General features: G+C 34.7%; 1 protein-coding gene across 1 annotated transcript; it reads right to left on the reverse strand.

The window, feature by feature from the left end:
• Nucleotides 1-262: 262 nt before the first annotated feature.
• On the reverse strand, nucleotides 263-26203 carry LOC131171214 (uncharacterized). Its single transcript, XM_058130683.1, has 17 exons — nucleotides 26088-26203; nucleotides 25902-26014; nucleotides 25711-25786; nucleotides 25475-25617; nucleotides 24813-24899; nucleotides 23490-23573; nucleotides 17576-17783; nucleotides 15080-15165; nucleotides 14684-14915; nucleotides 14334-14457; nucleotides 14088-14224; nucleotides 13521-13629; nucleotides 2242-2284; nucleotides 1581-1752; nucleotides 1319-1389; nucleotides 934-978; nucleotides 263-353 (listed from the first exon to the last, which is right to left on the reverse strand). The coding sequence occupies exons 1-17, from the start codon at nucleotides 26103-26105 to the stop codon at nucleotides 263-265; spliced, it is 1839 nt and encodes a 612-aa protein (XP_057986666.1). The 5' UTR covers nucleotides 26106-26203.
• Between the last annotated feature and the right edge of the window lie 371 nt (nucleotides 26204-26574).

Raw genomic sequence — 26574 nt, forward strand, 5'->3', positions numbered from 1 at the left:
AAGCGTTTCCATCCTCTCTTCCAAAAGCATGTGATAGAGTTGTACCTCAGCCTCGTTGTATAAATAATATATAGAAGTATGCAGTAGTACAATCTCCAGAACCTGCTGACTCAGAGAACAAAAGGGCTTTGTGAAACAAAATGCAACCTACTTTGTCATGCATCAGTTAGATTGTTTCAGGTTGAATTACACTTAAGTTTTCATAGTGCATTAAAATCTGATGAATAAAATAACATTTGTATTACCAACCTCCGAAAAACCTTCAGATTCCAGAGTCACAAAATTCTTGAATTCTCAACTCCACTTTGTTGCACTTTGATATTCCTTTATCATCAGCCATTTCACTAGTCAACCTGGCAAAACTAGTCGTGGTTGATAATCAGGTCCAGTAGAGTTTTAAGAAATTGCACTCCTTTCTTACCAACACTACCAATAAAAGGAACAAAATCAGATGAAGTCATTACAGAGAGCTTACAGATGTGACATTTCCCAAATCCCAACTAATTGCTTATGACACAAAAATATAGATTCTGGCAACCGCTCTCTTGGGGTCTTTATTATTAGCTTTAAACTTTTAGGCTGAGTGGCTTTAATGTAGGTAACAAAGCTTCAGTTACTTTGCGTTCTATCGTTCAAATAATGATATACTTTCATACAATTCTATGTCAGCATGAGTTTCCTAGCAATTAAAGTTTACAGCATAAGAGGTAGTGTGCCAGCCAACAATTGCAAGCCTGGATGTAGAACTTTTTGCCTGATAGCTGATTAAAAGATTAAAACCTATCGAAGCCCTTCCAATAGCTTAAGCTTCTAGATTATGGTCTCTTCAATAACATAAGATATATGGATAGGGAAGGAGAAATAAAAAGGAACATGAAAATCTTTCTATTGGTAATTGCACCTAGATTCAAGAAAATGAAAGAAATAGTATACCTGCATAAATTTAGTACACATCCCTTGGCTGTCTCACCAGAAAACCTGCATTAAGTCAACATTGAGCAAAGATATCATTATAATTTACTACAAAGAGATTTTAACGTGACAGCACAATTAATAATAAATGTTAAAGCAAACATTGCCAAAGAGTAACTAATCATGAAGGAACTAATAGTTTTGGTGGAATCAAGTGAAATCAACATCTAACAATCACATTAAACAACATCTTCAACATTCTTTTTCATATTGATTACACTCTTCATTGTTTCATTGCAGATATCCTCCATGTGAATATCTCCAACCATTGTATCCACAGAGAACACAATGATTGAATTTCCAGTTGAGTCATAAAGTGAATACATTGTAGGAAGTGTATACATACGGAGCAGTCCCAATGATTCTAGCAAGCTTCATCCTCTCTTCCAAAAGCATGTGATAGAGTTGTACCTCAGCCTGTTGTAAACAATATATAGAAGTATGCAGTAGTACAACTCAGAACCTGCTGACTCAGGGAACAAAAAGGGGCTTTGTGAAACAAAATGCAACCTACTTTGTCATGCATCAGTTAGATTGTTTCAGGTTGAATTACTTAAGCCATAGTGCATTAAAATCTGATGAATAAAAATAACATTTGTATTACCAACCTCCGAAAAACCTTCAGATTCCAGAGTCACAAAATTCTTGAATTCTCCAACTCCACTTGTTGCACTTTGATATTCCTCATCATCAGCCATTTCACTAGTCAATGGCAAAACTAGTCGTGGTTGATAATCAGGTCTAGCAGAGCTAAGAAATTGCACTCCTTTCTTACCAACACTACCAATAAAGGAACAAAATCAGATCAGTCATTACAGAGAGCTTACAGATGACATTTCCCAAATCCCAACTAATTGCTTATGACACAAAATATAGATTACAACCGTCTCTTGGGTCTTTATTATTAACTTAAACTTTTAGGCTGAGTGGCTCTTTAATATGGTAACAAAGCTTCTGTTACTTATGGGTTCATCGTTCAAATAATGATATACTTTCATAATTCTATGTCAGCATGAGTTTCTAGCAATTAAAGTTTCAGCATAAGAGGTAGTGTGCCAGCCAACAATTGCAAGCCTGATGAACTTTTGCCTGATGCTGATTAAAAGATTAAAACCTATCCCGGCCCTTCCTGATAGCTTAAGCTTCTAGATTATGGTTCTTCAATAACATAAGATATATGAGTAGGGAAGGAGAAATAAAAGGGAAATACGAAAATCTTCTTATTGGTGAATTGCAATCTAGATTCAAGAAAATGAAAGAACAGTATACCTTACAAATTTGTACACATCCTCAATAGTCTCCACCAGAAAACCTGCATTAAGTCAACATTGAGCAAAAAGATTATCATTATAATTTTATCATACAAAAGATTTTTAACGGACAGCACAATTAATATCAATGTTGAAGCAAACATTACCAAAGAAAAATCAATTTCAAGTAGCTAACCAATAGTTTGCAATCATGAAATCAACATCTAACAATCACATTAAACAATTAATCTTCAACATTCTTTTTCATATTGATTATATCCTTTCATTGTTTACTTAGATATCCTCCATGTATCATCTCCAACCACAGTATCCAATATATATACCGACAATGATTGAATTTCCAGTTGAGTTCTATAAAGTGAATACATTCTGATAAGCTGACTTAGTCATTATCATGGTTTTAAATAGCAGCCACTATGTTACACAATAGCCGTTATTTATGAGTTTTTCAAGGGCCAGTATGCTTTACACAGTTATTTAAAGACAAGTTATGAGTTGTATTGGCAACAACCGTTACCATCGTCACTTAACGATAATAGCCATTATTTACCGTAAATGGAAAGTCAATCACTATATTATTTCTTTGCATATTTTGTATTCTGTATTCCTATTTAGGATTTCTTCCTAATTAGTAAAACACAATTATAGGAATCAATTGTATATATATACCCATGTACAGATTAATTGAAATTAAGGAGAATCATCTCTTTCTACATGGTATCAGAGCAGGTCATCTATCTAGGGTGACTATTTGTTCTCACCACCTAGCTCAGGAGACCTTGGCCGACCGGCCGCTTCGACTAATCAACATCGCCGGCGTTGCCTCAACCCCCTCATTCCACCACTGTGTGCTGTTGCCTGATCCAGTATACCATTAAGGGACTTCTGAGGTTTGGCTCTCAAATCCTATTTCGGTATTTGCTTGATTTGTGATTTTGGGTTATTTTGCTGCTGTAAACACTTTGGATTAGCGTTTCGATTAGTTTTCTTTGTCTCAATAAACGGCAGACAATAAGAATGTTATTTCTGATGCGATTCCGGTGATAACTAAGATCACGGAATACAAACTTAATGGTTCGAATTACCTGGAGTGGAGTAAGATTGTTAGGGTCTATTTGCGTAGCATTGATAAGGATCATCACCTTACTAAAGATCCACCTACGGATGATACACGACAAACTTGACTAAGAGAGGATGCTCGGTTATTTTTGCAGCTTCGAAACTCGATTCACAGTGAGGTAATTAGTTTAATTAATCATTGTGAATTTGTTAAGGAATTGATGGATTACTTAGATTTTTTGTATTATGGTAAAGGGAATATCTCTCGTATTTATAATGTTTGCAAGGCATTCTACCGTGCTGAGAAAGAGGATAAATCTCTCACGGCTTATTTTATGGATTTTAAACGGGTATATGAGGAAGTTAATGTATTGTTGCATTTTAGTCCTGATGTGAAAGTTCAGCAGGCCCAACGAGAGCAACTGGCTGTTATGAGTTTTTTTACAGGTCTTCCTTCAGAGTATGAGACTGCTAAATCTCAGATTCTCTCCAGTTCCAATATTTCCTCTTTGCATGAAACGTTCACACAGGTCCTTCGTACAGAGAGTACCCAATCTTCACACCGCCAATAGTTTTATTAGCGTAATCCAAATGGACATGGGTAATAGAAGAGGAAGTAGAGGAGGAATTACAGCAAATGTGTATAATCAGAATGGAGAGGCTAGTTCTAATCAGGACTCAAGAGATTTGTTATTATTGCCATGAGCCTAGCCATACAAAATATAATTGTCTGCAACTTCAGAGGAAAAATCAGCGATCACAGATGACAAATATGGCAACAGAGGATTCTACAGTATCTTCCTCTGAGAAAACTATTTTGGTATCTGCAGAGGATTTTGCAGCTTTTCCAAAGATCGTGCATCTCTAAAGCCTACAGCTTCCTCATCACATTGCGATTCGAGTCGATAAATCCATTACATGCCTTGTGTCTTCCTCATCCAAATAGGTTATTGATTTTGTGCGAGATCACATGATGTAATTCTAGTCTTCTATCTGCTTTTCAGTCTAATCTCACTTCCTCTACTATTACTTTAGCTGATGGTTCTACTTCTTGTGTAATGGGTTCTGGAACTGTGAACCCGACTTCGTCAATTTCTTTGTCATTTGTTTTGTGTCTACCAAAATTCTCTTTTAATCTACTTTCTGTTAGTAAACTTACTCATACCTTAAATTGTTTTGTTTTTTTTTTTCTTGACCAGTGTTTGTTTCAGGATCTTACGACGAAGCAAATTATTAGTAAAGAACGTGAGTCAGGTGGTCTCTACATTCTGGAAAATCATGTACCACGGTCGCTATTTGCTCCAAAGACTTAACACCTCTTGAAGCTCATTGTAGATTGGGCCATCTTTCTTTGTCTACCATGAAAAAGCTATGTCCTCGCTTTAGTCTTTATCAGCACTAGAATGTGAGTCGTGTCAGTTTGCAAAACATCATCGTTTGCCTTCTGTGTCTAGAATCAATAAACGGGCTTCATTCCCTTTTGAGTTAATTCATTCTGATGTTTGGGGTCCTTGTTCTGTTATTTTTAAAACTGAATTTCATTATTTTATTACTTTTGTTGATGATTATTCTCGTGTTACCTGGTTATATTTAATGAAAAATCGTTCCGGAGTTGTTTTATATCTTTTGTGCCTTTTGTAATGAAATCAAAACTCAATTTAATATTTCTGTGCGCATATTAAGAAGTGACAATGCCAAAGAATACTTTTCAAAGACAATTTCAATCTTATATGACACAAAATGACATTCTTCATCGCCTTCTGTATGGATACACCATCCCAAAATGGCGTGGCGAAAAAAAATTGGCATCTTCTTGAGGTAACTCGTGCTCTTCCTTTTCATATGAAAGTTCCTAAACACTTTTGGCGGATGCGCTTCTATGGCATGTTTTTTATCAATCGTATGCCGTCTCATTCCTTAATGGGGATATTTCTTATCGCTTTGTTTCCTACAAATCTTTGTTCCTCTGAACCCTCGTATTTTTGTTGTACCTATTTTGTGCGTGATGTTCGCCCACAGTTACTATATTGGATCCAAAGTCTCTCAAATGTGTCTTCCTTGGGTACTCCAAAAAGGGTACCATTGTTTCTCTCCTACTCTTAATCGTTATCTTGTTTCTCGCAGATGTCACATTTTTAAGTTCACTCCATTTTTTCCTCAATCATCCGTGTATGAGAGTCGTGAGAGGAGGATGATCTTTTAATATATCTTGCCCAACCAATGTCTAGTCCTCTCCCACACTGTTCTTTCTGTTTCTAGACTTACTCGACCTCCGTAGTACATGTTTATTCCAGAAATTGAGATTCTGACTCATCCTCCACCACTATTTCGTTGGGAGATCCTGCACTTTATCGATCATGATTCCGATATAGAGTTACCCATTGCTCTTCGTAAAGGTAAACGCTCATGTACTTACCCTATCTCTTCTTTTGTTTCTTATAATCAATTGTCTTCTTGTTCTCGGTGTTTTGTTACTTCTTTAGACTCGCTCATATCCCTAATATTGTTGATGAGACACCGCCTCATTCTTGCCGGTGTCGCTATGAAAGAGGAAATGGAGGCTTTAGATGCTAATGGTACATGGAAACTATTGCCTTTGTCCACGGGTAAGAAAACTATTAGTTGCAAATGGGTATTTACAGTAAAGGTAAATCCTGATGGTTCTGTGGCCAGGTTAAAAGCACGCCTTGTAGCAAAAGGATATGCTCAGACATATGGGATTGATTACTCTGATACTTTTTCTCCTGTAGCTAAACTTACTTCTGTTCGCTTGTTTAGCTCTTTAGTAGCTACATATAATTGGCTCCTGCACCAATTGGATATCAAGAATGCTTTTCTTCATGGTGATCTTCAGGAGGAGGTGTTTGTTGCTCAGGGAAAGTTGGGTAAAGTTTGTAGGCTTCGAAAGTCTCTTTATGGCTTGAAACAAAGTCCTAGGGCTCGATTGGGGAGATTCAAGAAACAAAGATAGGAATTTAGTATGCAAAAGAGAAGTGTTATCACTCAGTATTTTATAGGCAATCTGAGGCTGGTCTAATTCTCCTGGTAGTCTATGGATGACATTGTCATCATTGAGAGTGACTCTGCAGATATTTCATCTCTTAAAACCTTCCTCCAAACCAGCTGCACCACGGACTTGGGATTGTAAAAGTATTTCTTGGGTATTGAAGTTATAAGAAGTAAGAAGGGTATTTTCTTGTCTTAAAGAAAATATGTCCTCGATTTATTGACAGAGACAAGAAATTTAGGTGCTAAGCCTTAAAGTGCACTAATGACTTCAAATTTACAACTGTTAGCAGGGGATAGTGAGTTGTTTGAAGATCGAGAGATACACAGAGATAGGAAAATTGAACTACCTTACAATCACTCTTCCTAACATTGCTTATGCCCGTAGTGAGGTAAGTCAGTTTATGTCTTCCCCAACTGTTGCTCATTGGGAAGCCTTAGGACAAATCTTGTGTTATCTGAAGAGCGCTCCAGGAATAGGTATGTTATATGGTAATCAAGGGCATTTGAATGTAGAATGTTTTTCAAACGATTGATAGATCTAAGGTTGACAGAAGTCAACTCTACGGATATTGCGTTTTTGTTCGAGGAAATTTGGTGTCTTGGAGAAGCAAGAAGCAGAGTATAGTTTCTCGATCTAATGCTGAATTCGAATATAGAGCCATGGCACAATCAATATGTGAGGTAATGTGGATACTTCAATTACTAGATGAGACAGGTTTTAAGACCTCCCTGCCTGCGAAATTGTGGTGTGATAATCAAGCTGCTCTCCATATTGCTTCTAATCCAGTGTTTCATGAGCGGACCAAACATATTGAGATTGATTGTCACTTTGTTCGTGAAAAGATTCAATGCATCATCTCAACAGTGGCACATCAAAACCGGAGAGCGCTTAGGAGATATTTTAAAAAAAGCTCTGAATGGAGCTAGGATTGACTACATTTGTAACAAGTTGGGCATGATTAACATCTATGCTCCAACTTAAGGGGAAGTGTTATGGAAAGTTAATCACTATATTATTTCTTTGTATATTCTGTATTTTGTATTCCTATTTAGGATTTCTTATTTAGGATTTCTTCCTAATTAGTAGAACACAATTATAGGAATCAATTGTATATATATACCCATGTACAGATTAATTGAAATTAAGGAGAATCATCTCTTTCTACAGTAACAACTGTTACCGTAATAATTCAGTTGATAAAAAACACATGCAAGCAGCTTTTTTTTTTTTTTTGCTACTGTTTCTATTACATTTTTTTTTTCAAAATTTCACCTAAACTTCTCCTTTCTACAAATCTCTCCCTTATTCTTTTTTAAGCTAAGATCATCATAAATATTTTTATTCTCCACAAATACTTGCAAAAAGTGAGTATTATTTATTGTTTTTTGCATATTTGTTGAAGAAAATTTTATTTGATGTTAGATTTGTTGTTAAATTTATAGTACAAAGCATTGGTTTGTTCAATCTATAGGTTAATGTGTTTTTTTTTTTCTAATTTGAATTATTTTTCAAAATTAATTTTACTAAAATATATTATTAATGATATTTAATTTGATGTGTTTATGCTTATTATATAATTGTGTATCTTAGTTTTACTTATATTTACCAATATCTATTCATTTTATGAATTTTGCAAAATTTTAAAAAAAGTTACGGCTGTTATATGCCTATTTCCGTTACTCATGACCACGACCACGGCTGTGATTTAAAACTATGGTCATTATTAATTTCCATGCTTTCTGTATCGTAAATTGTTGTCACAAACTAGTTGATTATTTTAGTCCATGATAGTAATTTATCATATTTTCTAAATATGCCAATTTAAGTTCTAAAACACCTCTCCATCTTTCAGAAAATCTATACATTGATATTTTGAGGTGCAACTAAAATAGTCATTCCAGCCAAAAAAATATTGAAATTTTCATACTTAATACTGTTATGGAAAGTCAATCACTATGTTATGTAAAGTCAATCACTATATTATTTCTCTCAGATATTCTCAGATTCTCAGATTCTTATTTAGGATTTCTTATTTAGGATTTCTTCCTAATTAGTAGAACACAATTATAGGAATTAATTGTATATATATACCCAAGTACAGATTAATTGAAATCATAAGAATTATCTCTTTCTACATGGTATCAAAGCAGGTCATCAATCTAGGGTGACTATTTGTTCTCACTACCCAGCTCAGGAGAGACCTTGGCTGCCGATCGGCCGTTTCGATCCCGATCAACATCGCCAGCGTCGCCTCAACCCCCTCATTCCACCACTGTGTGCTGTTGCCTGATCCAGTATACCATTAAAGGACTTCTGAAGTTTGGCTCTCAGATCCTATTTGGGTATTTGCTTGATTTGTGATTTTAGGCTATTTTGCTGCTATAAGCACTTTGGATTAGCGTTTCGGTTAGTTTTCTTTGTCTCAACAAATGGCAGACAATAAGAATGTTATTTCTGATGTGATTCCGGTGATGACTAAGATCACGGAACACAAACTTAATGGTTCGAATTACCTGGAGTGGAGTAAGACTGTTAGGGTCTATTTGCGTAGCATTGATAAGGATGATCACCTTACTAAAGATCCACCCACTGATGATACACGACAAACTTGGCTAAGGGAGGATGCTCGGTTGTTTTTGCAGCTTCGGAACTCAATTCATAGTGAGGTAATTAGTTTAATTAATCACTATGAATTTGTTAAGGAATTGATGAATTACTAAGATTTTCTGTATTCTGGTAAAGGGAATATCTCCCGTATTTATGATGTTTGTAAGGCATTCTACCGTGCTGAGAAAGAGGATAAGTCTCTCACGGCTTATTTTATGGATTTTAAACGGGTATATGAGGAACTTAATGTATTATTGCCTTTTAGTCCTGATGTGAAAGTTCAGCAGGCCCAACGGGAGCAACTGGCTGTTATGAGTTTTCTTGCAGGCCTTCCTTCAGAGTATGAGACTGTTAAATCTCAGATTCTCTCCAGTTCTGAGATTTCCTCTTTGCATGAAATGTTCACACGGGTCCTTCGTACAGAGAGTACTCAATCTTCACAGCCTGCCAGTAGTGCTCTTATTAGCCGTACTCCAAATGGACAACAGGCTAATAGAAGAGGAAGTAGAAGAGGAATTACAGCAAATGTAAATAATCAGCGTAATGGAGAGGCTAGTTCTAATCAGGACTCAAGAGGAGTCATTTGTTATTATTGCCATGCGCCTGGCCATACAAAATATAATTGTCCGCAACTTCAGAGGAAAAATCAACGATCACAGATGGCAAATATGACAGCAGAGAATTCTACAGTATCTTCCTTTGAGAAAACTATTTTGGTATCTGCAAAGGATTTTGCACAATTTTTCCAGTATCAGGCATCTCTAAAGCCTACCAGTTCCCCTGTCACTGTGATCGCTGAGTCAGGTAAATCCACTACATGCCTTGTGTCTTCTTCATCCAAATGGGTTATTGATTCTGGTGTGACAGATCACATGACAGGTAATTCTAGTCTTCTATCTGCTTTTCAGTCTAATCTCACTTCCTCTACTGTTACTTTAGCTGATGGTTCTACTTCTTGTGTCATGGGTTCTGGAATTGCGAACCCGACTTCGTCAATTTCTTTGTCTTCTGTTTTGTGTCTACCAAAATTCTCTTTTAATCTACTTTCTATTAGTAAACTTACTCGTACCTTAAATTGCTTTGTTTTCTTTTTTCCTGACTAGTGTTTGTTTCAGGATCTTACGACGAAGCAGATTATTTGTAGAGGACGCGAGTCAGGTGGTCTCTACATTCTGAAAAATCATGTACCGCGATCGCTTGTTTACTCCAGTACCTTAACACCTCTTGAAGCTCATTGTAGATTGGGTCATCCTTCTTTGTCTACCATGAAGAAGCTGTGTCCTCAATTTCAGTCTTTATCAGTACTAGAATGTGAGTCGTGTCAGTTTGCAAAACATCATCGTTTGCCTTCTGTGTCTAGAGTCAATAAACGGGCTTCATCCCCTTTTGAGGTAGTTCATTCTGATGTTTGGGGTCCTTGTTCTGTTACATCTAAAACTGGATTTCGTTATTTTGTTACTTTTGTTGATGATTACTCTCGTGTTACCTGGTTATATTTAATGAAGAATCGTTCTGAGTTGTTTTCTATCTTTTGTGCCTTTTGTAATGAAATCAAAACTCAATTTAATATTTCTGTGCGCATATTAAGAAGTGACAATGTCAAAGAATACTTTTCAGCACAATTTCAGCCTTATATGATACAAAATGTCATTCTTCATCAGTCTTCATGTGTGGATACCCCATCCCAAAATGGCGTACGAAAGAAAAATCGCATCTTTTGAGGTAACTCGTGCTCTTCTTTTTCATATAAAAGTACCTAAAAACTTTTGGGCGAATGCAATTTCTACGGCATGTTTTTTGATCAATCGCATGCCGTCTTTTGTCCTTAATGGGGATATTCCTTATACTGCTTTGTTTTCTACAAAATCTTTATTCCCTGTTGAACCCCGAATTTTTTGTTGTACCTGTTTTGTGCGTGATGTTCGTCCACAGTGTTACTAAATTGGATCCAAAATCTCTCAAATGTGTCTTCCTTGGGTACTCCTACCCAAAAAGGGTACCGTTGTTTCTCTCCTACTCTTAATTGTTATCTTGTTTTTGCAGATGTCACATTTTTTTAGTCCACTCCATTTTTCCTCCATCATCTGTGTATGAGAGTCAGGGGGAGGAGGATGATCTCTTAATATATACTGTCCAACCAATGTCTAGTCCTCTCCCACAGCCTGTTCCTTCTGTCTCTAGACCTACTCGACCTCCCGTTGTTCATGTTTATTCTAGGAGATTGGAGATTGGAGATTGGAGATTCCTGACTCAGATCCTCCACCAGCTACTTCGTTGGGAGATCCTGTACCTCATACTGATCATGATTCTGATCTAGACTTACCCATTGCTCTTCATAAAGGTAAACGTTCATGTACTTACCCTATCTCTTCTTTTGTTTCTTATAATCAATTGTCTTCTTGTTCTCGGTGTTTTGTTACTTCTTTAGACTCTGTTCCCATCCCTAATACTGTTGGTGAGGCACTGTCTCATCCTGGCTGGTGTGATGCTATGAAAGAGAAAATGGAGGCTTTAGATGCTAATGGTACATGGGAACTATTGCCTTTGCCTACTGGTAAGAAAGCTATTGATTGCAAATGGGTATTTACAGTAAAAGTAAATCCTGATGGTTCTGTGGCTAGGTTAAAAGCACGCCTTGTAGCAAAAGGATATGCTCAGACATATGGGGTTGATTACTCTGATACTTTTTCTCCTGTACCTAAACTTACTTATATTCGCTTGTTTATCTCTTTAGCAGCTACATATGATTGGCCCCTGCATCAATTGGATATCAATAATGCTTTCCTTCATGGTGATCTTCAGGAGAAGGTGTATATGGAGCAACCACTTAGGTTTGTTGCTCAGGGGGAGTTGAGTAAAGTTTGTAGGCTTCGAAAGTCTCTTTATGGCTTGAAACAAAGTCCTAGGGCATGATTTGGGAGATTCAGTGAAGCAGTACAGGAATTTGGTATGCAAAAGAGTAAGTGTGATCACTCAGTATTTTATAGGCAACTGAGGCGGGTCTAATTCTCTTGGTAATCTATGTGGACGACATTGTCATCACCGGGAGTGACTCTGCAGTATTTCATCTCTTAAAACCTTCCTCCAAACTCGCCTGCACCAAAGACTTGAGATTGTTAAAGTATTTCTTGGGTATCGGGTTATGAGAAGTAAGAAGGGTATTTTTTGTCTCAAAGAAAATATGTCCTCGATCTATTGACAGAGACAGAAAATTAGGTGCTAAGCCTTGTAGCGCACCAATGACTCCAACTTTACAAATCAAGTAGGTGGGATAATGAGTTGTTTGAAGATCCAGAGAGATACAGGAGATTGGTAGGAAAATTGAACTACCTTACGTCACTCGCCCGACATTGCTTATGCCGTTAGTGTGGTAAGTCGCTTTATGTCTTCCCCAACCGTTGCTCATTGGGAAGCCTTGGAACAAATCTTGTGTTATCCAAGGGCGCCCAGAAGAGGTTTGCTATATAGTAATCATGGACATTTGAATGTTGAATGTTTTTCAAATGCCGATCGGATCGATCTAAGATTGACAGAGGTCAACTACTGGATATAGCGTTTTTATTGGAAGACATTTGGTGTCATTGAGAAGCAAGAAGAAGAGTGTAGTTTCACCAACTACTGCTGAATCCGAATACAAAGCCAAGTCACAAACACTATGTAAGGTAATGTTGATACTTAAATTACTAGATGAGACAGTTTTAAGACCTCCCGCTGCGAAATTGTGGTGTGATAATCAAGTCGCTCTTCATATTGCTTCTAATCCGTGTTTCATGAGCGGACCAAACATATTGAGATTGATTGTCACTTTATTTGTGAAAAGATTCAACAAATGATCATCTCAACAGACACATCAAAACCGGAGAGCGCTTAGGAGATATTTTCACAAAAGCTCTGAATGGAGCTAGGATTGACTACATTTGTAACAAGTTGGGCATGATTAACATCTATGCTCCAACTTGAGGGAGAGTGTTATGGAAAGTCAATCACTATGTTATGGAAAGTCAATCACTATATTATTTCTCTGTATATTCTGTATTCTTATTTAGGATTTCTTATTTAGGATTTCTTCCTAATTAGTAGAACACAATTATAGGAATCAAATATATATATATAACCATGTACATTAATTGAAATCATAAGAATTATCTCTTTCTACAAATACAACTTAAAATTTTGAGGAAATTAACTTAAGACATGACTTCAAAAACATGAGAAAAATAGAAACATACAGAAGAAAATATTTCTCGATATTATGTACCACAATATAGTAACTTTAGTGTAACGGTAAAGTTACTCTGTTTGTGATTTAGAGGTCATGGGTCCGAGCCACAGAAACACCCTCTTTGCAAAGCAGGGGCAAGGTTGCATACATCAACCCTCCCCAATCCCACAAGTGTGGGATGCTCCATGCACCGAGTCACTCATCATGTATTACAACAAGGCTTCACAAAGTATAAGACCATGGAGTTGGTGAACCAAACCACAATTATTGGCTCAACAATTCATACAACCAATAATTCATAGCACCAGGCAACCATAAATGACATGCATGTAATTTAGAATGATTATAACTAAATTTTCAAATAAATCACTTAAGGTACCATGAGAGATCAATTGATAAGCCAATGATTTCCACCAATTTGAAGAGTAGCTTTTCCCAAGTCCATGAAGTGGAAGCTTGTCAAAATGCACATCAAGAATTTTTTTTGCCTACAATCCACATTGAAAGACAACATCCACAAACAACCATGTAAGAATGGGGAAGATAAATTAAAAATGAATGATGGCTTAAGCTAAAATTCAATAGATTCAAACAATATTTTGAATTCCACTCATTTATGAGCAAGTTAACAATTTTCTCTATAACAATTTACTGCTTCCCATATCACTAAGGCAAAAACTTTAATCTTCTCCATCCCCAGCCACCATCATGAAGAAGCAAAGTAGACAGGGTAATATTGGCCTTAGTAGAAATGTTTCTTTCTTAATTTTTCCTTGACCAGCCTGGAATTGAATGTAGGGAATAAAATAAATATATGTGCTACTTTTAAGCCATTTAATAAATTGAAAAAGGAAAAGAAAAGCATGCATTTAGTATCAACAATCAATTTCCTTATGATGAATAATCACAAAAAAGTACTAGCTATTTTCAATAAATAATAACTTACTCGAGACCCACGAAGAACGTCTATAGGCATATTGAGACCCCATTTACCCCTACATGATTGAATGCAAGCCATCAAAAGAAACGCTTCCCTTGACAGGTCGCGTTCCTTCTTTAAGAACCTACAATTATCACAATTTCCTGCAAAAACAATGCAAATAAACTAAATTGATAAGCATAACAAGGGGTAGAAAATTTTAAGCCAGTCTAGTAAAAATAACAAATTAAAGTATCCAAGTGAAAGCTAAACCACAATTGTCAGCTGAAACATGTTCTCCAAAGTAATCAAGCAAGAACTTTCTTCTACAAGTTGCCAATATGCAATACTTTTGTGCAATCATCAATGACTCCACAACAGCTTTTCTCTGATTTTCCTAGTGAATCGCAGTGTGAAATTAATTCCAAAAAGATAGGAAAGAAAAAAAAAAAAAGGGAATTACTACAACTTTTTTTATGGAAGAACATGAACAACACAGAAATTCTCAAATGTTTGGTTAGATAATAAATTAGTGTAGTAATTTTGATAAGAAAAATCATTTTAATAAGCCAAAGCAAAAAAAATTCAACTAGTTTCTTAAGAGAAGAAGCAAATTCACTTACTGTTTTCAATTCTCCACAGTAGAAGTCAGCTTTCGTAAAGTCACTTCCTGTATAATAAAGCCAACAGACAGAAGCTATACCGTCTCTTCCGCATCGTCCACTCTCCTGATAATAGGACTCTAGACTCTTTGGGCAACCATAATGTATCACTTGCCTTATGTCCGGCTTATCAATGCCCATCCCAAAAGCAATAGTGGCAACCATGACATGTAGTTCATCTCTTATAAATGACCTTAAGAAGAAAAAAGCTCACTTAAGCATGTAAAGATCAATTCCTCATAAGATAACAATGGGAGAAAGAAGGTATAGGGTATAATATAACACTCAACAATTATTAATCACAAGGAGGACAACTAGAATCGCTACTCCAAAAATGCATAGTTTAGTGGTGAACACCTATGGGACTCCTCACGAGCTTTGCTGCTCATTTTGCCATGGTATATTCCAGTCTTAATTCCTATCTCCTGAAGTGACTTGAAAATCTGGAGAAAAATATATGATGACAAGAATATGTATCAAAGTTAGTCAAACAATGCACAATAATAAATTGGTAGCAATTTCTAAAAAGAATTCGAATGATGGTCACATCATACAGGAGGGAAAATAAAAACATTAAAAATAGGTCAAACTGTAAAAAAAGCTAAACCTTTACCGGAATTGTCAATTTTGGCCTTTTTTTTTGTCAATTTTGACTCAATTCAAAATTTAGTATTTATTTTGGCTAGACTTTAAAATTGGGGAATTCTAGTATTGATGTGGCAGTCTAGTTAGCATATTTTGTCATATTTAAATTGAAGAACCCACCTAGCTAATCATTGATAAACCCATGGCTAGTGGATTGAAGAAAAAACGTAGTCATTTTTTTATTTTTTATTTTTTATTTTTTCTTTCCATCCATTACCTAAATGATGCACTTTCAAGTTTCAATGGGCAACTAAGGCTATGCTAAACAACAACACTAAAATGGGTTCTCCCATCTTCTACTCTTTCCATTCCTCTAACTATAACAGAGACATCAATAAGCAATCCAGGTAATGCTAACCGCACCATTTGTATCTATGGTGGAGGAACTTCTTTTTACTAGCCTGAATTCTTTCTTATCGATTCTATTATACATGAGATTTCCCAGTCACTGATTAATATCTGAAAGCTTGACCAGGTACATCTCCTTAGTCCCATTTGGGATTGCAGGTAGATTGCTTATCCACAAGACTCCTTCCACCCTTCCTGCAACACTAGACTTATGCTCTGTTTTTTTGAAACAGGGTAGAACATAGTATAAAAAACATGTCAACCAGAAACCGTTTGGCAGAATCAAATCGACACAAAATCTTATAGACTTACTAATTACTAATATAGGATAAGATGGTAAAAAACTATTCCCTTTTCTTAATAGCCAGTACCAATCACCCAACCTAGAGTGAAGACAATTTCTATCCAATACAGATCCAATTTTAAGTTTTAACCAAATGCCACTCTCTGTTTCATTTGTGTTTTCCATGATATGAAGCTAAGGTTTGGGTGAAGCCTTGGCTTAATTTCAAAGAACTACAGAAGTTCAAACACGCCGGTGATGTTGACGATGGTGCAGCCTTGGCTTAATTTCAAAGCCTTGGTCCTACTATTTTAAACTATTTCTCTTTGATGATACGTATATGTCGTTGTCTGTGCTTTTATAATTTTTTTTTTTTTTTTAAAAAGCAATTAAATTGTTAAAGCAACATTTGAAATAAAGGTGGCTTTGGGATTCTACCTTTGAACTATTAATATAAAAATTAGTGTACTACTACTATACTTAAATAAATATTCAAGTAGAACTGATCAAATATACAAACCTCCTGTTTCATTGCCAATGCAACAATAGATGATAATGGAAAAGGTTTACAAGAAACTAAGTTCTAACATTCAGAACTTCTACCTCTGAACTATTAGCAATTCATGGCTCACAAAACTTGAAAGATTACCCTGTTAAGTGGATCACTAAATAAACTACAACATATAATATTGATATTTCACATGCTAGGATGAAGTTAGTGCAGCTTTCTAGAGAGTAATAGTATTTATACAAACCCACAACAAAAAAGGAGTGAGAAAACGACTCCGTTATTCTTTCCTCCCAAAAGCACCGTTCAGTCCACTAACCATGGGTTTATACATGGTTAGTTAGGTGGGTCCCACAATTTAAATATAATAAATTTTGCTGATAGAGCTGCCTCATTAGCACTAGAATTCCCCAATTTTGAAGGTTGGCCAAAATAAACACTCAAGTTTGAAATTAGGCCAAAATTGACTAAGAAAAAAAATTGGCCAAAATTGACAATTTGTGCAAAGGTTTGACTTTTTTTGACAGTTTGGCCTCAAAATAACGTGATGCAGTATTAGAAGAAGAATCAACTTAGGATACTTAGGAATTTTATTCATTGTTAAATTAGGAAGTTTAAGAGTTTTATTATTTAAGAATTCTATTATTAGGTTTATTATTATTTTTCTCATTTATTTTATTTAGGATTTCTAAATAGTATTTCATTTGGGTTACAAAAACTATACAAATAGGCATAGGTTTTCTATCATTTAATAGATTTGACTATTATGATATTATTGACAATTGAGAATTAATAAACTTGGACAATTTCTATCTTTAAAGAAATTCTTTGTTCTTGAGAATTTGTTTCTCTTGATCTTTGGTCTCCTTTTGTTCTACATGATTTTGGTATTAGAACTTGTTTTACATCACAATATCTCTTGGAACGATGTTCTTTTAAACTTGAAAATGGGCGTCAAGTTTTGAGTTTTTTGAAGATATGCATGCCGTTTCCTAAGCAAAGAAACTAACTTCAAATTAAGGAATACAAGATTTAATAATTAGAAGATGAAAAAGAAAAAAAAATGCACCTGTTCAACATCTTTTATTGTTGTGCAGTAAACAATAGTTGACCCACCATTCCCTGCAAATTTTGAAATTTCTTGAACAAGCTCGTTCATAAAAAGTGTACCACGATTGAAATGTTTGACACCATAGAAGAGATTTTTTCGGTCAAATGAGCCAACAGCCACATAAGGATCGTTCATTCTTAGGGAATTGATGATGTCGATTCTAACCCTGAACTCATGCATAAAGAATAGGCAAAATCAAAACTATTATTTCCAAATATATCTTACAAGAACTATTGAAGTCATATCAAAGTAATATGTTGACAACTATGGGTTACGTTAGGTGGATTCTTGTATTAGTGTCTACTTTATAGCTATTGTTCTTGTATAATTATTTTTTATTTTAAAATTATTGCACATGTAGGTAGAGGTGAGCAGAATTTGGTTCAAATCACAAAAAATGACCGAACCAATTTAATTAAGAAATTCTATTTGATTTTTAAATTTAAGAAATTCGATATGTTTGGTTCAGTTTTTTGAGAAAAATATAATAAAACTGAATCAACTAATTCGCTTTTTATATTAATTGTTATTAGGTCCAAAATTAGTGTTAAAAATAACTGAAATTAGATATGAAACGAGTCCAAAATAACCCCAAAAAGCCCAAGATGAAGCTCAAACCGACAAATCAAACTAAATCAAACCAAACTGAACCAGTTCAATTCGTTTCAATTTGGTTTTCTCCATAAGTTAGTTTGGTTCGGTTTGTTATACTATAAATTTTGATTTATTCGGTTTTTCAGATCAAACCGAACCAACCGATGCTCACCCATATACATAAGCAAGGCTGTAGATCACAGAGATGTATGAGTTATTTTTCTGTTCCCTTTCTTTCTCTCTATTATTTTTTTTTTCTTTTAATTTACATGATATTAGAACTTTTGCCCTAGATTGTTGCGAACTAAGGAGAAATTGATTCTCAAAGCCAATTACAGTCTATTGTCCCTTTAGGACATACTTTTGCTGCCTTTCTTTGGCCTCTAGAAAAAGTGTTATTTCTCTATTCTAATCAAAGATGGCGAAAGAGAAAAGCTCTCAGGCCACTACTAAAAGTAGTGGAGTTAAAGTTGGATTTCTGGACGACAATCCTTTATTGCGTATTAGTCCTATGAAGCTAGATGGAACCAATTACCTTGCTTGGTCAGGGTCATGTTTATTGTTCATTCAAGACACAGGTTTGTTGATTATGTTATAAGAGATAAGCCAAAAGAAGATTTTATTGATCCAACAATCAATCAATGGGAATCTAAAAACTATTTTATCATGTCATGACTTATCAACTCAATGCAACCACAAATTTCTCAAGGATATTTATTACTGAATATAACTCAAAAAACTTAAAGCTCAAACCTATTCCCAGATTGGTAATGATGCTGAGATTAATGAGCTACGAAATAAGGAGCATGAGACCAGACAAGAAGAGATGACTATAGTGCAACATTTTGTTGAATTGAAAGGTCTATGGCAAGAATTAGACTATTACTGAGATTTTCAAGCTACATGTTCTGAAGATGCTTCTAAATTCTAGAAATTGATAGAGGAGTGTGTTTATGATTTTCTTGCTATTTTAAATATGGAATGTGACTAGATTTGGTTCAGATACATTGCAAGGATCCTTTATCTTCCTCGAGACAAGCTCATTCTTATGTCCAACAGGAGGAAAGATGAAAAAGTGCAATGATACACACTGTCTCTGTATACAAAGTAGGGCCAGTCACTAACACCTTTCGTGAACAACCAATAGACAGTAACTAGGGTTCATCAAACAAAAATAACTTAAAATGTTATTATTGTAGTAAACCAAGGCATACTAGAGAGAATCATTGGAAGACACATGGCAGACCAATTAGGGGTTGTGAGTTAGCATATGCATGATCCTCAATATACCATACATACGCTGTAAGTATTGTGAGTCAGTGTGGTGTATGGTTTTGTGAGTCATGCTTATGTACAATGCATGGAAACATCAGGTAGGAGCGTTTCTCTATTCCAAAAATGTTTCCCTGCCGGAAATGTAAGGACACAAGAAGGAAATGTCTCCAGGCCATGTCTATAATTTCAAGAAATCGAAAACGTGTTTCCAAATTAAAAAAAAAAAAAACCCTAAAATCAAATCGCATCATGTCATAAGGATGTGCAATACTTAGGTTAAAACAAAGCAAATTGCGCTGCAAGGAATAAGAAGAAGAAGAAGACAAGGAGGAGGAGTACCTACTGGATGGCAAGGCGGCGACAAGACAATTGGAGGAGTGATGATAGAGGGCAACTTGGTTCAAGTATGCATCGCGATGCTTTGCTCCTTCCCCATTGATACTTTGCTCGCTTCCCCATGTTCTGTTTCTTTTTTTTTCTTTCAAGAATCTTGTGATATATATGATATACAGATCGATACCCAAATTTCCTCCTATTTGAAGACTTTTTTTACATAAATAATTATTAATTTTATTTATTCAATTTTCACTATATTTTGAGAACTTTGACCCTTTGTACAACATCTCAAAATTAATTTTACTATTCTATATATTTGTTATTTCAATTATTTATAATCATAAATATATAAATAGTCTAATTAATTAAATTAAGTAATTAATTTAGATATGTATTAATTATTTTATATTGAAAAATATTCAAAAGCAAATTATTATTTTGTATTATTTAATTTAGACATAAGTTATGTATCAATTATTTTGTGTTAATTAATTTAGGCATGTATTAATTGTTAATTAATTTATTTAAAAATTGAATTGATTGTATAAAGTTGTAATTTTTTTTTCTTTTTGATAGGACAATATTTGGACTTTATTTATTGTCGAACATCTTTTATGATATATATATATATATATATATATATATATATATATATATATATATATATATATATATATATTACCCATAAATAAAGTCCTCCTCCTTTCTTCTTCTTCTTCTTCTTCTTCTTCTTCTTCCTTGCGGTGCGATTTGCCTTGTTTTAACCTAAGTATTGCACATCCTTACGACACAGCATGATTTGATTTTAGGTTTTTTTTTTTTTTTGTTGGAGAAGCGTTTCCTATTTCTTGAAATTACGGACACATCCTAGAGACGTTTCCGTGTCGTGTTCTCATGTTTTCGATAGGGAAACATTTTCGGAACGGGGAAATGCTCCCACCTAACGTTTCCGCGCATCATAGGTTAGAAGGGGGAATCAAACATTATATTGTGATAACAAGACTGCAATTAGCATTGCTCACAATCTAGTTTAGCATTACAAAACAATGCACATTGATTGATCAACATTTCATCAAGGAAAAGATAAATTGTTAGATTCTGGATAATTCGTATAGGCTTTTAGAAAATCAGCTAGCTAATGTTTTAACTAAAGGACTTGGCAATAAGTCCTTTCATGTTTTGGTTGTAAGATGGGCATGCAAGATATCTATGCACCATCTTAAAGGGAAGTACTAACAGTTGTGGGATATGTTAGGTGCATTCCTATTTTAGGTGGATTCCTGTAGTATAGTCTATTTTGTAGCCTATTTTATAATTGTTATCCATGTATAGCTATTTTTCCTATTTTAGAATTCTTGTACATATAGGCAAGATTATAAATCACAGAGATGTATGTGAGAGTTATTTTTCTTTTCCCTTTCTTTCTCTACTTTTTTTCTTATTTACAACACAATATAAACATGAACAGTCACACATATGCCATAGGACTTGCCACTTCATCAATGGTGGGTATGTGCCTCATAACATGGATACAATCATTTATGCATTGGAAATTATCACACCTAGAACAAATATATAATGGAACATAAATAGTAAAATGAAAAAAAGATAAAGTAATGTAATAAAACTATAACATATGAGGTACTGCTTCTATCTTGTAACATTTACGACTAAGATGACATGATACACAAGTAATTTCCACAAAATTTTGATTAATATATAAGAAGATAAAAAGAGGTTTATTAATAATCCTGCAATGGGGACAAATGACAATAAAATAGGTGATAATAACAACAATTTCTTGCTCTCTATTGGATGTATCAAGTTATGCTTCTAAATGTATTAAGGGATTGAATCCAACTATATGCAAAAATAATATTGTCAAGGTAAGGTATCCATGCATACCAGATTTTTGTATATATTGAGGAGAGCAAGGGAGGAAGGGAATGAACATTTGTTACAACAATGAGCAGTCATTGCACCTTTCTTCGCATTACTATGCTCAAATTAGTCAAACATAGAAAGGTGGTCCAAAACAAGCTAATGTAAGTAATATAAAATAGGAAGTTCAGAATTTTATTTAAGAATTTTAATTATTCTAGAATTAAGAAATTTAAAAAGTTTTTATTGTTTAGGAATTTTATTATTATTAGGTCTATTATTTTCTAATTTATCTTATTTAGTATTCCTAATTAGAGTTGAATTAGGATTTCTATTCTTAATTTGATTAGAGTTGTAAGCTCTATAATAGAGCTAATTTTCTATTATTCAGCAACTTTGGATTATGATTATTAATGAGATTAAATAAAATTATTGAGTTTTAGTTTTCTTTTCAAGGATTGGTCCTTATTTTGTCCTTTGTTCTTAGCTGTTCCACATCAGTAAGTTTTGAAATTATGCTTTTCCATTTTCTGAATATCACCAAGATATTAAGAGTAGAGGGAGGGAGGGGGGGGGGGGGGGGTGGTTGTGGTTTGTGTGGTGGTTGAGGGTGTTGGTGGGAGCATTCAAGTCTTAAGGCCTAAAAGGAATGGAAATTTAGGAATGCACTCCTATGGCTACAAATCATGTTCATAAAAAACCACGATCAAAATCAAAGATGGCCATTTAGGAAAATAGTTTTCAAAGAAGCAAAGCACATAATGCTACAAAATGCAGTAAGGCCTAGGCTCAAGACAAAAGCGCACTTCTTAATGATGTGAGGTACACATTTATCACAATGTGTATAAATATATAAATAATTTTTTTAAAAAGCTTTTTAGTAAAAATTGAATGAAAACATATCCAAAATTTCTACAATAAAACACGAATACTACAAAGAAATTAACCACCAAAACTAGTTCAAGATGGGCTATATGGCAAAAAAATAATGGAAATACAAGCTACCATCAAACAAGTATAATGTTAAAGCCCAATGAATGGTCGAAAAAAAGGGGAAAAAATATAATCACCACTAAGCATTGTATAGTTCAATTTCAACAAATAAACATCAATGCATACAAGTGTACTAATTGAGCCAATCTTGCAATCAACATAAATCCATCTCTTCTAAATTAGTCTCATCTATAATTTCTAATGAAATATCCCCAAACCTAGAAACACTTTTGTTTGGCACTATTTTAGATTGTCAACATGATTAAAAAGGAGAAAGGCAACTTTGAATTTAAGATTAGAAGGCCGTATCATATTATTATATTTACATATTAAAGATTAGTTAATGCAATTGCACATATCTAATTGAATAACTAGTACCATCCAATGGTTAAAACTTAAAAAGCAACTCTAAAAGGCATAAATAAAAATAAGCAACATACCAATAAAACCAACCAAAAGCAAGTAAAATAAACAAATAAATAAACATAAAACTTCTCATGTGCAAGCCAACTAGCTAAGGTGCGTGACAGGTATGGAGCCTAACTACAGAACGCCTCAAGATAAATGACCTAGGGCTTGGGCAATTGAGGAACTTGAAGTGTGCCCTTTGAAAACTATGGTTAAGAATCAAGAGAATCATACATATCACAAATGCAATAAATTAGGGGGAAAAAAAGGGTCAAATGGCTACCTTCAATTCTCCCTTTCCCATACAGCCAAAGGCATAAAGAAGATGAATAATAAATGATAATCTCAATTTTCAAATAAATAAACAAATAAAAGAGGGGGATACTTTTCTGTTGCAGTTGCAGTTAAGCCAACGAATGGAACATCCAAGAGAATATTGCGTAACTTGTCTAATTGCTTGTATTCCACCCTGACAAACCAAAAGAAAATGGAGTTTTCCTCCAAAATCAGCAATTCAAACAAAAAGTACAAGAGCAATTGTTACAAGTACTAAAAATAAAATATATATCATTATGAATCTCTTCCCAAAAAAGCTTTTTAACTTCCATTTGAGAATATGGTTGAACACCAGTGCATTGAATGTTATGCTTATTTTGAGGCATTCAGGTCTTAATGTTTGTGCAACATGCTGATCACTGATTGAACTACAAGACTCATAAGAAAGGAGGTGACTGAAGGTTGACAAGTGATGCCAGGCAAACAATATTTTGGGCCTTCAAGGAATGTATTACTACTGTAGACAAGACATTGTAAAGGAACATGTTACTCTCAAAAGTAACGTATGTTATGCCATTTTTCCTTATAAAAGATTGGATAAAGTCATTTGGTAATCAATGTTGAACAAGTTTTGGAAGCTTGGTCAGGATTGTACAGGTTGATGGGACTTTGATTTCTTCCATCTTTTCAGCAAAAACTATTAAAATGGTAGCTAAGCTCAAAACGACAGCACATTAAACTCAAACGTAAGGTATGTTAGGCTGATATTCCCTATAAAAGATTGCATAGTCATTTAGTAATCCAGGTAGAGCAAGTTTTGGAGGCTTGGTACAGGATGGTACAGGTTGACTGTACTGTTGCTTCTCCATCTTTATGGAAAACAGCCAAAAACCACCAACATGGTAACTAACCTCAACATTGTTAAAAGAGGTTTAAGACTTGCATGGTAACTAGGATAATCCCATTCCGAGGAGGCTCTTCAACAGCTCAAAGTGCTTGTAGCAGCTCTAAAGCATATAAACTTAGAAGATATTTGGCAACTGCTTTGCTACTTGCATTGAATTGGCACCTCAAGCTATAGATCATTTGCTGAAGGAAACAAATATGCAGAATGCCAAGATGGGCTTGAGATCAGCATCTTTTGAGTTTGGCCAACTGACTTTAGAATGATTTAGCTAGACATTGCATGTCAGGGCTTGGGATATAGCCCCAACCCCCCAGCCCCCCATGCCCACCTTCCTTTTGTCTCCCCCTTTCTCTCTTTCCTTTGTCCAATTGCCCTAAACCCAAACATACATAGGACCATGCATACATAAATAATAAACTGGCACAAATGTTCAGTTTTCCCTTTAAAGGTTAGAACCTGCATAATTGGAAAATAGGACTACAATAACTTGTTTCAAAACAATATAGAAATAATGCATTTAATAACCTGAAATCATGGCCCCATTCTGATATACAATGTGCCTCGTCAACGGCAAGCAGACAAATTCCAACCTCTAGCAATTTTGACCAGAAGCTACAGAAATGAAATGAAAATGATAACAGCATTTCATCTCAAGATGATGGATGGAAAAGGGAGGCAAAGCATTGCGCAATCATTTTCAATTCAAAAGAAGTAGCAGAACATAAATAGGTCACCACTTTCCAGACATAGATATCACACAGTTCATACTATGTACAGTCATCTGCATTCATTAGACTTTCTCCATGGTGATGATAAATGTCATTATTTCAAGAAAAAAAAATATCAAACAAATAATCATAAGAAAGGCACAAAAAGGTACTTATAAATACTCAAGTAAACAATGTTTGTACCACAAAAAGAAAGAAAAAAGTTAAATTTTGTAGGACTTTTAAATTCATTAAGCCTATATGTTGCCACCCACAAAAGGAAGTTTATGAGGAGGAAATGAAAGGATGAAAGCAAAAATATTAACCGAGAAGAATCCAAAAAAAAAAATGCAATTTATAAATATTTGTAATTTATAAGATGCTAATAAATGCATCAAACATGAAATTGCATGCATGATAGTATCTTGCATCTCTATTTCAATAGGCACCATGTAAAAGCAACGGCTACAAATATGATACCTGACAGGAAGTAAACATGCCTTTTCAGGAGTCATGAATAATAAATGAAAATGACCACTTTGAGCTAAATTATGGACAGAGTGATCACTCTGACCAGTTCCAAGATATTCAGCTTTGATTCCCCTTTGTTTCAAAGCCATCACCTGGAAAAGCATTGGCAGGTCCCAACTCAAAGTTTAAAATAATTAAACAAATGGAAGTAAATCACACACACATATAAACAGAATAGAAAGTACCTGGTCTTGCATCAAAGATACAAGAGGGCTTATGACTATGGCAGTCTTTCCCACAAGCAAAGGAGGAACCTGGTAGCTGTTAACAAAAACAAACATGTAACAGAAACAGAGGAAAGAGAGAGAAGGAAAAAAGCAAAATAGCTTTCTGGGAAACCAAACATAAAAACGAAAAAGGGATAAGTGGATTTTACCACAAAGACTTTCCACTGCCAGTGGCCATGACGACCAGACAATCCCTTCTCTCAAGAATTTTCTCGATCACCTCCTTCTGGTATGGCCGAAACCCAGAATACCCAAAAAATTTCTGCAATCAAAAAATTTAACCATCCATAAATACTATCATTTAGTTCAACAAAATCGTACGATTCGATTCAAACCTTGAGAGTGGATATCATTTCTTCGCTTGAGACGAGTCCCTACAAGTTACAACCGGCCCCTGTCCCAAAGGCAAGAGAAAGATATACAGACCCCAATCCCACCACAACCATTTCCCGCTCTTTTTCCTCTACCGGGCGCCATGGACCAAAGCCTATAGCCCCTTTACCTAAAGCCCAAATCTGGGGGCCAGCTTGAGGCCCGTCAATATTGAATCCATTTCTGTATCAATTCTCTCTCTCTCTCTCTCTCTCTCTCTCTCTCTCTCTCTCTGCGAGTAAATGCATAAACTAAGCATAATTATAATTTCTGTTATTCACTTTTTAAGTAGCTAAATACTTTTAAATTAAAAATAAAAATTAAATTTTAATTATTTTCGTACAATGTATAATTTTTAATATTATAAAAAATTATTAATAAGATATAAACAGTGAAATCACTTTTTAAATAATTTAACATAATTTTTTAAATTGATTTGATTCCAATTAC

This window comes from Hevea brasiliensis, chromosome 12, assembly GCF_030052815.1.
Source record: "Hevea brasiliensis isolate MT/VB/25A 57/8 chromosome 12, ASM3005281v1, whole genome shotgun sequence".
NCBI classification, from domain to species: Eukaryota; Viridiplantae; Streptophyta; class Magnoliopsida; order Malpighiales; family Euphorbiaceae; genus Hevea; species Hevea brasiliensis.